This window comes from Megachile rotundata, chromosome 3 (assembly GCF_050947335.1).
Source record: "Megachile rotundata isolate GNS110a chromosome 3, iyMegRotu1, whole genome shotgun sequence".
Lineage (NCBI taxonomy): Eukaryota > Metazoa > Arthropoda > Insecta > Hymenoptera > Megachilidae > Megachile > Megachile rotundata.
In genome coordinates, this window is record NC_134985.1 from 5,168,322 (window position 1) to 5,181,951 (window position 13,630).

The window sequence follows — 13,630 nt, forward strand, 5'->3', positions numbered from 1 at the left end:
CCCTCAGGCCGTCACATAGACAAATTAGGGATCGGGAGGTGGCCTCCTTCCTTTCCAAAAGTGGAGTGGAGGGTGGCCCCACGGTTTTTGGCGAAAGAGACGGGAGGGTCAATTCAGGGAGAATTTTGGGGGTTTCCGGAAATTCCGCACAAAGGTTCAGATCCGTTGGCTCTTCCTCCACCTGAATCGTGCCTGTCTGTGAGGCCTCCACGTCTTCACGCGGGTGGTCGCAGGCCTCTGGCGACTTCCCCGCGGTGCATTTCCCGAACGCCTAGCGAGGCAATCGGGACAGGTTAGGATGGTAACCCCCTCTCTGTTACATCCGTAACACACCCGGATCCTACGGGGGAGGGGGCAGTCGGCAGCCCAATATCCAGGCTGCCCGCAATTATAGCACTCCCCCCCCCCCCCCCCCCCCCTAAACGTCAACGGGGTAGATGTTGCGAGCGGGGGTGCTGTGGCAGCCGGCGTCGCGGGGCTCCTCCGCTCTAATTGCGACGTTGAAGGTCGCGGCGGGGTGCGCGTCCGCGGTGGCTGGCGCGGAACACTCGCCTTCGGTACCGCCGCCGGAGTTCTCGCGGTCGCGGGGGTCGAGGCGTACCGGTCCTTCCGCTTCGACCTCGACCACGGGCCTTGAAGAGCCCGTTTTCTTGTCCCGCATTCTCGCAGACTCTCCTTGCTTCCAGGCATCGGCGAGCGACTCGTAATCGTACGGCGAGTCCAACGCGGCTAAACTACTAGAAGCTCCTCGCGGAGGTGGCCTGTACGCCGTTTCCGCCAACGCAAGTTCTGCTGCGCTAGGGGGTGGTCGATGCCCGGCTCTTTCTCTAGCCGCGCCTTCCTCCACCTCCCTACCCAATTCGCGCAGCTCCTTGAACGTTGTGAATTCCGAACGTCGGAATCTTCAGCGGTAATATGGCAACAGGTTGTCATATGCTGTATTTAATCGCTCTACGTACAAAGGAGGGGGAATCATGTGCGAGAAGATCAGCTCCAAGCTATCAAGAATCATGCTGATCGTTTCTCGTTCTCCCTGCGTGCGATTTTTGACATCGTTCTTAAGTTGTTGCTGGAAGTCGCGCGCGCCGAAGCGTTCCCGAAAAGCTCGGGCAAATTCGCTCCAGCCCCGACACGAAACTCCACAGATACAATGCCATCTCGCCGCGTCTCCTCGTAGAACAGCAGACAACGCGGCCAGCATGTCCGGAACAGGCATCTTCGAGCTGTCCAGACATCTTTCGAGGCGGTCCAAAAATGTTTCGGCCCCCTCCTCGAACTCGCTGGAGTACGAAATGCGCCATTTGGTCAGCACATCTATCGCCTGATCTCCCCGGAAATGACCGACAGGAGATTGTCGTCGATGGACCGTGGCGTCTCTCTCGTATTCCGTGTCCACATCCCGGTGTCGCAGCACACGGCGGGAGCGGGGGGAGCCTGGCTCGTCCGAAAATGGACGAGCTTCTTCCTCCCCTCTCCTTGTCGCTAGTGTGTGGTCACGGGGCGCCTCCACCAGCGCCCTCGGGGCAAGGTCCCGGTCATCCGCGCGGCGATACGCGTCCGAACGGTAGTCCACGCGCTCTAAGTAACCATCCCCGCATGGGGAGGGAGCACGGGGATAACCCCGGGACGCCAGGTTGTCCACGGGGTCGCGAGTCTCTTTTTTCCTCTCGTGCCGTTCGTCACGCTATATAGCCACTGGCGGTCCTCCACCCATCCGCGCGGTAATTCGGGAGTGTCAGGATCCTCCGGTTGGTCCAGCGCAGACGCGTTTTTTTCCGCTGGCCGCTCCGTGACCGGGTGCGAAGGTTCGGTCACGATCAAGGTCGGGGCGGCGGCGGGAATCAAATTGAAATTAGCGCGCGCTCCGAGTGGATACCCGGACCCGTGCAAGGGGGAGAGACGGAGGATGGACTCGTATCGGGCGAACAAGTCCTTTCCTCTGCTGCCGGCCACCAGAGTCTCAAGCGATCTATTGGTCTGCGCGCCGGCCACCTCGTCTACTGCAGGGTCCCACCCGGCCGCGTTGGGACCGAATTTCAAGCGGAAATGGTAACGCCTGAATCGGTCAGCCAACGCGGTCCACGTACCGACGGTACTGAATCCTAACATTTCCATTAGCATAATCACGTCAACGGCATTGTGTCGGTCCACTAGGGAGGAGCACATCTCCCGCAGCTCAGTCCTCTGTTCCCGCAGGGCGAAGCGGCGAGCGCGGTCAGTCTCAGTGGTCTCGGAGCCGGCCATAATGAAGAATTTTTTTTTTTCTATCTCTAACCCGGAGTTAAGCTGACGATGAAGAAGCAATAATATACGCTCAAGAAAAAAGAAACAACAACCGACAGCTTAAACCGTCACAGGTGCCGACTCTTAACACAAACAAAGGCTCGGTATAATCGGCCTTGTATGCCGTTAGAAATCAAAGAAAGAAACAAACAATAAGAGTCCGTTACAGAGTTTCGATCTAGAGACAATCGCGGCAATAATATCGGATATCCACCTGAACACACAGGGTACAGGTAGGTGTCAACGAAGCAAAAACGATCGCCTATTGCTAGATGCGAAAACAAAGACTCGTCGTTGAAATCAACGGTACGAGTAACGGAAATTTCAAACTGACTAGAACAAAGGAAATCTGTACGGGTGGATACTCGCGTCCCTGTGGTCAATTTTACTCGGCCCCACGTTGGGCGCCAAATTTGTGACGGATCGGTGGGGGGGGAAAGCCCGAAGGGGGTTCCCTGGAGTGGGGGCAGTTAGGGAAAACGGCCCTCCACGCACCGATGCTCACACCCACGGCCGATTTATTTAACGGGGCGCCAGTGCTAATGCACTCGTCCGTAGTAATCGCCCTTCCGGCTGCTCTGTCGGGAGCGGGAATCAGAGGGGATCAGAAAAAAATTAGTAAAAGACCCGCGAGTTTGTATCCAACAAAGACAAATACTTTTATTCGGGCCTCCAAGTGGGCCACGTAAGCAGAACAGAAAATGAATTCGCGTGGGCCCCACGCGTTACATGCAACGGTCGAGGAATAAGGGGGTCGACTCGCCAATTACGAGGGAGGCTTTCGCGGCGCGGGGGCACACGGTACGCGCGAGTACAAAGATAGAAAGATAGAGAAGTACAAATAAAAAAAAACGCCGAGGTATTCGTCCGCGAAGGAACACGCCCTCTTAGGTGTCGTGGACAACAAGGGGACGTCGGTCCTAAATACCAAATACAGCGAAAAAGAAAAGAGATAAAGTAAGGGGGGGGGAACGGTGTCGTTGTAGACCGTTCGCGGCCTCTAGGGTCCTCGTCACTGGGGCCAGGTGTCCTATCGCCCTCGCCCACGCGCAAATAAATAATACCAAAAAAAGAAGAAGGGTAAGGAGAAGACACCTACCTTTTTGGCGCTGTGGTCCGACGTGTCCACACTGGGGCGGCGACGAAAAATCCACACAGGCACACACACAAACAGTAGAAATAAGCAATAAAGGAACGGAACGCACTACAAATAGCAAAGGAAAGAAAAATGCAAAACTAAAAACATGAGGCACAACAAAAAGAAAAAGATTCAAATTTCCGGCGGGGAATATTGCGAAAAGCAGCTCTATCTCGCGGCTGCTCGCTTGCTTCTCCTGGATCTTCTTCCCCGGTTCACGGTATTCCCCCACCCCGAGGATTTCGGCGTCGAGGATGGGCCATTCCACGGTGATGTTTGGTGGCCAGGTCCTGGGGCCCTCTCGAGGTGGCAGTTGGGGGTGGCTTGTCCCCAGGCCTGGCGTTTCCCGGTGGTCGGCTGCCGGTTGCCCCCGCGGAGGATGACAGGGTGGCGCCGCGACCGGACAGCAGGTGTCTTCGTCGGTGGGCCCATCCCGCGCCTCCGTCGCTCAAGGAGAAGTTCCTCCGCGACCGGGGACAACGGTAGCTCCTTCTTGGTGGCTGGAGGCAGAAGGGGGGGAGAAAAGCGGGGCTAGCAAAAGAAGGTTAATCAACATAATGAAAATATGCCTCGTTACAACACATACACTAATTGGTCGCATGACGCGGAGAGTGGGTCAGATATATGTAGAACAAGCTAGACAGAACGAGCGTTACGTTGAGCGGCATTCCATTGTCGTAGTGTCCAAAGGTTTTACGCATCGCGTAAGAGGAAAAAGATAGAGTTTTTTAACATACAGGGTGTTCGGCTACTGGTGGGCATAATTTTAGGGGGTCGTAGCTGGGGTGATTCCGAACAACTTTTTCCTTTACCAAAATGCTGGTTAAAGCTTAGTTTTTGAATTATTAATGAAAAACACTGACCAATCAGAGCGCGAGAATAGCGCGCGCTCAGATGCGAGAGCGACGGGTGCAAGCGTGACGGTTGACCCTGGTCGTGAACAAACAAATCGCGCGATATCGGTAACATAGTTACCATCATCGGTAATACGTCAGTCGGTAAGTAGTTATAAAATTCACAACTATTAATAAGTATAAATTTATTAACGAATCTAAATATATGGATTAAGCGAAAATAAAAGTAAAGATCAAGCGCAGTTTTTTTAGATAAAAAAAATGATTATTTGTTTAACGACATAAAATTAAAGAATACTCGGACGCTTACCTCATGAGTGAATTTACGATGCGAGAATTCTTCATTAATTTTGAAGTATATCGTCGTATGACAAGATACCTATTTACTCGCTAAAATCCACAAGAGTGTATCAATACCCGCTCTATGGGATTGTCAAGTAAAAATAGTGACTGTCATATTTGATGTTTTCCGTATAATAATAGTACAATTTTCGGAACCCACACTAAACAAACACAGAATCACACAAGCACCACGATTGTCCAGTCCTTAGTATCGAAACGTTAAAAATATCCACCTTTTTTACACATCAATTCGTTTACAAAAGTTCCTCGGCATGTACACATTATGCGCGATGAGTGATTCAAAGAAAAGAATCAGTTATTGCAAGATGTATTATTGCGATCGCACAACACGTATTACCGACAATATTAAATTTACTTTATTTATTTTGATGAGTCGAAAAATTTATCTTTACGACACGAATTACTTTTAACGAATATGCACAGATGCGTATTTTGACCGAACGTTTTACAATAGTCTCAGAATGAACAAACATCAACAAAAGAAAAGTGAAACAGTGACCCCCTCTCAACGGGAAAAAGATTCCACAATAACCTAAGAAGCTCGCTCGTCGAGAAATGTAACATGATCAGCCTGGGGGGGGGGGGGGGGGGGGGGTTAGTGGGAAGACAATACCAATGTAAGTTCTTTGTTTCTAAAATTCTGTACAAAACGTCAGTTGGTTGTCGATATTCGAACGGGTGTGCTTAGAAGAGAATGGTGCACATTTCAAACATTATAGTAAATTTAATATTGTCGGTAATACGTGTCGTGCGATCGCAATAATACATCTTGCAATAACTGATTCTTTTCTTTGAATCACTCATCGCGCATAATGTGTACATGCCGAAGAACTTTTGTAAACGAATTGATGTGTAAAAAAGGTGGATATTTTTAACGTTTCGATACTAAGGACTGGACAATCGTGGTGCTAGTGTGATTGTGTGTTTGTTTAGAGTGGGTTCCGAAAATTGTACTATTATTATACGGAAAACATCAAATATGACAGTCACCATTTTTACTTGACAATCCCATAGAGCGGGTATTGATACACTCTTGTGGATTTTAGCGAGTAAATAGGTATCTTGTCATACGACGATATACTTCAAAATTAATGAAGAATTCTCGCATCGTAAATTCACTCATGAGGTAAGCGTCCGAGTATTCTTTAATTTTATGTCGTTAAACAAATAATCATTTTTTTTATCTAAAAAAACTGCGCTTGATCTTTACTTTTATTTTCGCTTAATCCATATATTTAGATTCGTTAATAAATTTATACTTATTAATAGTTGTGAATTTTATAACTACTTACCGACTGACGTATTACCGATGATGGTAACTATGTTACCGATATCGCGCGATTTGTTTGTTCACGACCAGGGTCAACCGTCACGCTTGCACCCGTCGCTCTCGCATCTGAGCGCGCGCTATTCTCGCGCTCTGATTGGTCAGTGTTTTTCATTAATAATTCAAAAACTAAGCTTTAACCAGCATTTTGGTAAAGGAAAAAGTTGTTCGGAATCACCCCAGCTACGACCCCCTAAAATTATGCCCACCAGTAGCCGAACACCCTGTATAGTAGCAATATCTGTTTCTATACCTATGTAAAACCACATCATTACGGATGAACGGTGGGAGTTACGCGTGAGTCGAAAAGTGGAGATTAGGTGGTCCTAGCGGCCTACTCTCTTTGTCCCGTTCCCGTCCCGCTAGTTTTTAACCGACTTCGAAAAAGGAGGAGGTTACTCAATTCGATCAGTATATTACGCCTAGCTGGATGGACCGATCGGAACGAAACCTTTTGCATCTGGTAGGTTCTGACTCCCCATTGGTACCATTATAAAAAAATTTTTCATTTTTTAATTACAAAGTATTGTTATTGCAAAACCGGCAACTTTTGAAATAAACTTTTCTCGATTTTAGTGCGCTTTTATTATGTTATCAGGGGCATGATTCTGAACAATTTTGTTCATATACAAATTTCGTGGAAAGCTTTAGTTTTCGCGATATTAGCGAAAAATTGTTGAAAAGTTTTAAAATCAACTTCGAACGATTTTAATGTCCTTCGAATATGTTGTTAGGGGCGTGGTTCTGTACAACTTTTTCCTTTTACATAATTGACGGAAAGCTTTTGTTTTCGAGATATTAGCGAAAAACTATACTTATTAAATATTAGTGGAACGCCCCGTGCTATGCACGGGAAAGACAAGAAAGGGCAATTGCAATGCACTGTACCAAAACACTAACTAAGCTTTACCGCTCTGACACGCGACTTCTACAGCAAGATGAGTTCACGTTGACATTAATGTATTATTCCCATTGCTTGGTACAGTCTCCGTATCGTTCTAAAAATGCATCAATTTGATTTGTTAGAAAATTTGTTGCGCAGGATCTGCTATTATTTTACGGATACTTTGACCCTTGCGCAGTCCTAAACCGTAAGAGATACACATGCGCAGTAAATTTTTGTAAAGAAAGTTAACAAAGAACAAATGGACGAAGCACCCTCAATCATGATGTAATTAATTTGTATTTGTCCCTGAAAGAGTGTCCCTTATTTTTTTTCTATGCATGTTCGCCGGTTTTTCTCCTAGGTGGGTGGTGCGATCGAAAGCCTTTCGCATCTTGTAGAGTCTGACTCCCCATTGGTACCATTACCAAAAGTTTTTTCATTTTTTAGTTGCAAAGGATTATTGTTGCAAAAAAAATTGAAAAACGAATATCCATTTTGTCTTTTACTTAATTATGTTCATGGCATTTACGCAGACAAAAAAAAAGCCCGGAAGAACTGCTTCACAGTATCCTATATAATTCTCCCCATTCCACTAAAAAGCGTGAAATAAAATAATTTTAAGAAAAAAATACGCCGACTTCGAAATGCACTAAAAAGTATAAAATAATTTCTATTTCCTAATGAAGTAATTTCTATTTTATTCAATCATACAATTACGTAACAGATATGAATGAGACATATTTACTTGTTAGGTAGTATATTAAATACATTTCAACCTTTTCGGAGGCAACGCGGATAGCTATACAGGCTTTGCCTATGTTTGGCTGTCCAAAGGTTGACATGTTCAAGAAAATCTTTTAATTTTGCGCCGCCTCCGGAAAGGTTAAATATCCAGATGGCAGTCTTTTAAATATGACCAGAGATGCCGCTAATAGAGAGTGTCAAGAGAATATAAGCGTTGAAATTCTAACGGAGGAATAGAAAAAACTACAAAAATGTCCCTTTTTAGGGCCATATAGTGCGCAAAATCCGATCGAGTAACCTCCTCGTGGTGCACACTGGGTAATGCTAATGCCGACGGTGCTTCATGTTTTTTATACGATGAAAGAAAAAGAGAATCATTTTTTACCTTTTGCGGGATTTTTTATTTTGACTCCTGAAGGGGAGTTAAAGGGTCGGGGGGTCAAGGGGTCATATTTTTTAAGGGCCCACAATACTACCATTGGGTTTTAAGGGATCAAGTAAATGGACAGTGCGCAACAATGCTTCTTACACTCAGATATGCTTAAACGTGGTAGTTTCGAATAAGAAATTATTATTGACTTTTGACCCTCCATATCTCGGAAACTATTCAACTTACGACCTTGTGCCCATTGGAACTTTTGATCAGGACATCATGAACTACATCATATCAAAAATTCAGCTAATTTAATCGGGGCCCATTTTCCATAAGATCTGTGCGGGGTCCTTTGTCACAAGTTGGTCTTCGTTCGCTGCTCACTTATTTCTCTCATTTCGTCGTTTTTCCGACGCACGGGTCTTTCCCTTCCGTCGGGAATTCAGTGTGGAGAATAGGTTACCATGTCCTGGTTAGTTGGTCGAGTTCTGGGGCCCATTTCTTGTGGTTGTTAGGGGTAGTTTTTTCCCGGATGCGATACAAAATAAAAAAATAATCGTACAAAACACAGACAAACGTCGCAAACGCGCACGTGTGTACATTTCCCGATATTACCCCGGGCAGCGAGGATATGCTACGGCGGAAAAGTGAAGCTGTCATGCTTCCCTGTCCCTTCGTGGAAAACATAGCTTGCCTCGTCACATATTACATTTGTAGACGGTTGGACGGGCAGTTACTTAGGGCCTAAGTGGTGGGCCTATCCCTAACTGTATGGGGGTGACGGACAAGCCACTTTGACCGGGGTCACGTGGCCCTTTGGTGAAAGAGCTTTCCTTATTCCGCGCCGGTTGAGGGAAAGTCAGTCTGTCACCGTTCCTCGTTAGAGAGATCACTCTTAAAATATAGATACCATCCTGATTCTTAAAGACTTAGTTGTTATTCAGAGACCTTCCTACAAGTGAAAATTCGTACCTAGGGGTTTTCGAAGTCGGTGATTACAAATCAAAAGTCAGAATTACAAAAAACAAAATGGCGGATCTGACGTAGTAAATATATGTACGAAAAAGGTGTTAAAATTGGCTGAAGTTTACTGTATAGGAGTATTTAATGTTATTGATTACAAAGCAGAAGTCAATGTTTAAAAAAAACAAAATGGCGAAATCGATATGAGTGTTGTGTATACTGAAAAATTGTTTGTACTTTTCGAAAAAAAGGATAATGATGTTTTCGAATCGCTAAATCGGTATTAAAGCTCCAAATATTCTAAATAAAAACTAAAATTACAGAATTCTAAAGAACTAAAATGATAAAATTATTGTTTTTAAATAGTCGATCCAAATAGTAACTCGTGATGGAATTATGAGGCATTTGTAAATGAGAATACTGAAGTCACAAATTATATTACATTTATTAAATTAATTATATACAGTGTTCGGGGAATTTGTTCGATAGAGAAATCTCGAATTCAAATTGTCTGCCCGAAATGAAAATTTGCCGGTCTGCACGAACGAAGCTACTCGTTATTCGTTTGTAAGGGTTGGAAGCCTGAAAGAGTGTATTTTAAAGAGAGATTTAAATGTATTTAAAGAATATAAGTTCACAAAAAGACTGTTGACGTTTACTCGCTCGCTTCTATTTACGTACTTTACTCGCGACCGCGATTACCCCTCCTTTTATAATAGATTTCCAAGAATCCTCCAGAACTATTCTGTTACTCGAAATTTCACGATGTCTCGCGGCCGCCCTCCCGCCCTGCACCACTCTCCCCGAGACCTACGAGGCGGGAAGTACACAAACGGAAGGGAAGCACGTCGAGACATCGTTCGTCAAAACCAAAACATGATTGTAAGAATGTTCTGGGAATTTCGGGAGCGATCCTTGACCGTTCCTTGAACATACAGCAATAAATAAAGAATGTAAACATCAAATGAAATGTTACATCGAATTATCCGAACTGTCAGAGTCATCATCAGTACTTTTGTAACAACCCTGGAACCTAAGTTCAGTTTATTACAAGCGCTAAAAGGTAAAGAGCGGCTTTTACCTCTAAACGACTCGATTCTACAAATTAAGATTGTGGGATTCGTGTGGTGTGCGGTTAAGGAGTGAAATCCACAGATCAAAATCTTTCAACAATTAGATTTATTCAATAAAACGATAAGAAAATGAAACTAACAATTAACAATAACAACAAATAAGGAAAAGTATAGAAATTATAAATGATTAATTACAATAGAGAAACTAGATAGATCTTGAATAATAATAATAATAATATTTGATGAATTAAATAATATGTAATTGACAATTGTGAATTTAACGATTTGAAACTCGCTATTCAATACTTTGTATTGGACCGTATCTGAGTCGGGTCTCTGATAAAGCAAACTTCGCATTCGCAATATTAACTAAATTTGATATTTGATTTTTGTGTTCGACGCTATCGCAATGACAAGATTTTACTTGATGAACACGCTTGTAATTTATAATGAATCCTACCTAAGTGTGATTCGGTTTCTAACTTAATATAAATGAAATTTTACAAAATTAGTAATGGTAGCGCTTTTATAGTCTACCGCCGCGAGGAATTCGACCTAAGTGAGATTCCCTAAACGTATTAGGATACGCTTTCGCAAAATTAGACAGATTTATCTACTATCTAACGCGGTGTAGTCGACTTCGGAAATGTACTGTTATGATATGACACATTACCATCGATGTCTCATCCTCCATAGTCATCGTATACTTTCAAAGGGCACCGATAACCGAAACCAACACCGTCGTCATCCTCCATGCGTCACAACCGCCCTATCAATCTAAGCGTCATAATTTGTATTTCGAAGGGCATAAAAACCCCGAACATTTCCCCAAAACAGTTCAGTTATCCTGAGTCTGTCCATCTTTACCACAGTGCTCTGTACGTGATCTCGGACCTTTGCAATAAACCTTGAAAGTAGTCATTTTTTGGTAGTGTTTGATTTCGTTTCCTTGCTGCGGCTTAACAGGAGACTTTTATTGGCGATCCTGCCAGGATCACTGCAGAGGAAATTAAGAAGAATTGAAAGGACCTACGGAATATGTGGATACTCCTACTGTAAGTAGATGTCGTTCAATACATATAGAATCTCGAAGGAATATCAGACCGATTCAGAAAACAGTCAGCAATCGTATTCCATTGAAGACTTTGACATTAGTGAAATATCTCGAAGTTTTTACGGACTAAAAATGACGGATAACAAGCCCTCTACAAGTAAAACTTTGAAGGAGCAATCCGATATTTCTGAACAAATCGAAGCATTATTGGACAGTGAAACCGTTCTGTTAGAGAAATTAAAAGAAATTAGGAAGCAACGAAGAATTATGGAAGGAAGTCAAGTTAAGAGACCGATAACACCGGAATTATCAGAAGACGAGTTCGATGGTAGTTTAACATCATCTAGCGATAGAGATAGATTAGTATTAGAAAGACAAAGAAAACTATGTAAATCGGCACTAGATTTCGTAAAAGAATTTTCCGGTTATAATATGCCAGTTGAGAAATGGATCCAACAAATAAAAACAGGCCTCAGTATCGTCCCTAACCAAGATATGTTTATCGCGTTAGTCATTGTTCACAAGACCACGGGGGTAGCAGACTCATTTCTAAGCAATCGACAAATACTAACCGCTGAAGAATTATTTGACGCCGTGTCAAGAGAATTTGGTATCTCTAAAACTAAGGAATTACTAATTAATGAACGGAATCATTTAAAACAAGGAAAAGACGACGTTAGAATATATATTAAACGATTTAATTCGTTACATCAAGATATTATTCGCGTTATAAATAATAACCGTCGATATACATCTACAGAATTAAAACTTTTAATCGAAGTCGAGGAAGAATCTGCATTAGCAACATTTATTCGGAATTTGTCACAACCGTTACGATCACTCATTAGACACGCGCGTCCGCGAAATTTAAGAGAAGCACAAGATATGGCGTATGAGGAACAACGCGAAGAAGAGTTAAATACAAAATTTAATAGATTTATGAGACCGAATCCTGTAGCAAGAACAGAAAACCACAGTGAACCGCGACCAGATAGGTCTAGGCAACAACCTGGCCCATTTACCTGCTATAAGTGTAATAAACCAGGTCATATAGCTAGGAATTGCAGAGAACAAGAAAATTTTCAGAAACCCCGAAACCAAAGACCGCCAGACATCAGGTACGTAAACTCGGACGAGACCAAAGTAAACAACTTAGAATTGACGTCAAAATGGGAACGGACAACAATGGCAGGGACATTACCGGAAGATTTCTGATTGACACCGGTGCATCTATTAATATCATCAAGGGTACTAAGGTTAGAGAAAGTGGAATACCATGGAGACGACAGCCTAATAAGTTTTATGGAGTAACTAATGAACCAATTGAGACAAAATATGAAGCGAGACTGGATATAGGAGACAGACAGCACGCGTTAACCGTTGTTAAAGACGACTTTCCTATCGAGGAAGATGGCATACTAGGCATGCCATTTTTGGAAGCCGAAGATGCAGAAATTAACGTAAAGAAAAAACTATTGAATTAACCAAAACAGTTCACAGGATTTTTAGTCTGCGGACGGATCCGGAACGACTGAAGAAACTTAAGGAAAATGTGCGACTTAACCACATCAAGGATCAAGCAGAACAGGAGAAATTATGGGAAGTAATTAAATCATTCGAGGATGTGTTTACTCTCCCAGGGGATGATCTGCCGGCTACGAAACTTGTTCAACATTCAATACCAACAACGGATGACATACCGATCAATACAAAACAATACAGATATCCACCTATGCATCAAGAAGAAATCAGTAAACAGGTAAATGAAATGTTAGATAAAGGCATCCTGAGGGATTCTACCTCTCCCTATAACTCCCCACTATGGGTGGTTCCGAAGAAACCCGACGCAAGTGGTAAGAAAAAATGGAGAATTGTCATTGATTTCAGAGGGCTCAATAACAAAATTATTCATGATGCATATCCGCTACCGAACATCATAGAAATTCTTGATCAACTAGGCAATGCTAAGTATTTTTCAGCTTTTGATTTGGCCTCAGGGTTTCACCAAATTGAAATGGACCCTAATGACAGGAAGAAAACTGCATTCTCAACGCCGTCCGGACATTATGAGTACAATAGAATGCCGTTTGGACTTAGAAACGCTCCGGCTACCTTTCAACGAATGATGAATCAAGCCTTGCGAGGTCTAATAGGAAAAATCTGTTTAATTTATCTGGACGATATCATCATTTGGGGCAAGACACCGGAGGAACACCGGGATAAGTTGAAGCTACTATTAGAACGTCTAAGGAAGGTAGGACTGCGGCTCCAACCTGACAAGTGTGAATTTTTAAGCACGGAATTGAAATATCTGGGACATGTAATCACTCCCGCGGGCGTGAAACCTAATCCCGAAAACCTAAAGTCAGTGCGCGAATTTCCCGTGCCAACAACATCTAAGAAAGTTCAAGAGTTTCTAGGTTTAGCTAATTACTATAAACGGTTCATCGAAAGGTTTTCAGAAATAGCAAAACCAATCAACATGCTTCTGAGGAAGGATGTGAAATTTGAATGGAAAGAACAGCAGCAAAAAGCATTCGACGCCCTTAAGAATGAACTACTCGGAGACAAG

The 13,630-nt window shown here is 43.6% G+C and overlaps 1 protein-coding gene across 1 annotated transcript in view; it reads right to left on the minus strand.

Moving 5' to 3' along the window:
* LOC143264095 (uncharacterized) overlaps window positions 1-10,926 on the minus strand; it is a 61,334-nt gene extending 50,408 nt beyond the window's left edge. Inside the window, exons 1-2 of the mRNA XM_076529596.1 lie at window positions 10,872-10,926; window positions 3,383-3,868 (exon numbers count right to left, since the gene is read on the minus strand). Coding sequence (XP_076385711.1) covers window positions 3,383-3,868; window positions 10,872-10,926 — 541 coding nt within the window. The remainder of the gene's footprint in view (window positions 1-3,382; window positions 3,869-10,871) is intronic.
* Between the last annotated feature and the right edge of the window lie 2,704 nt (window positions 10,927-13,630).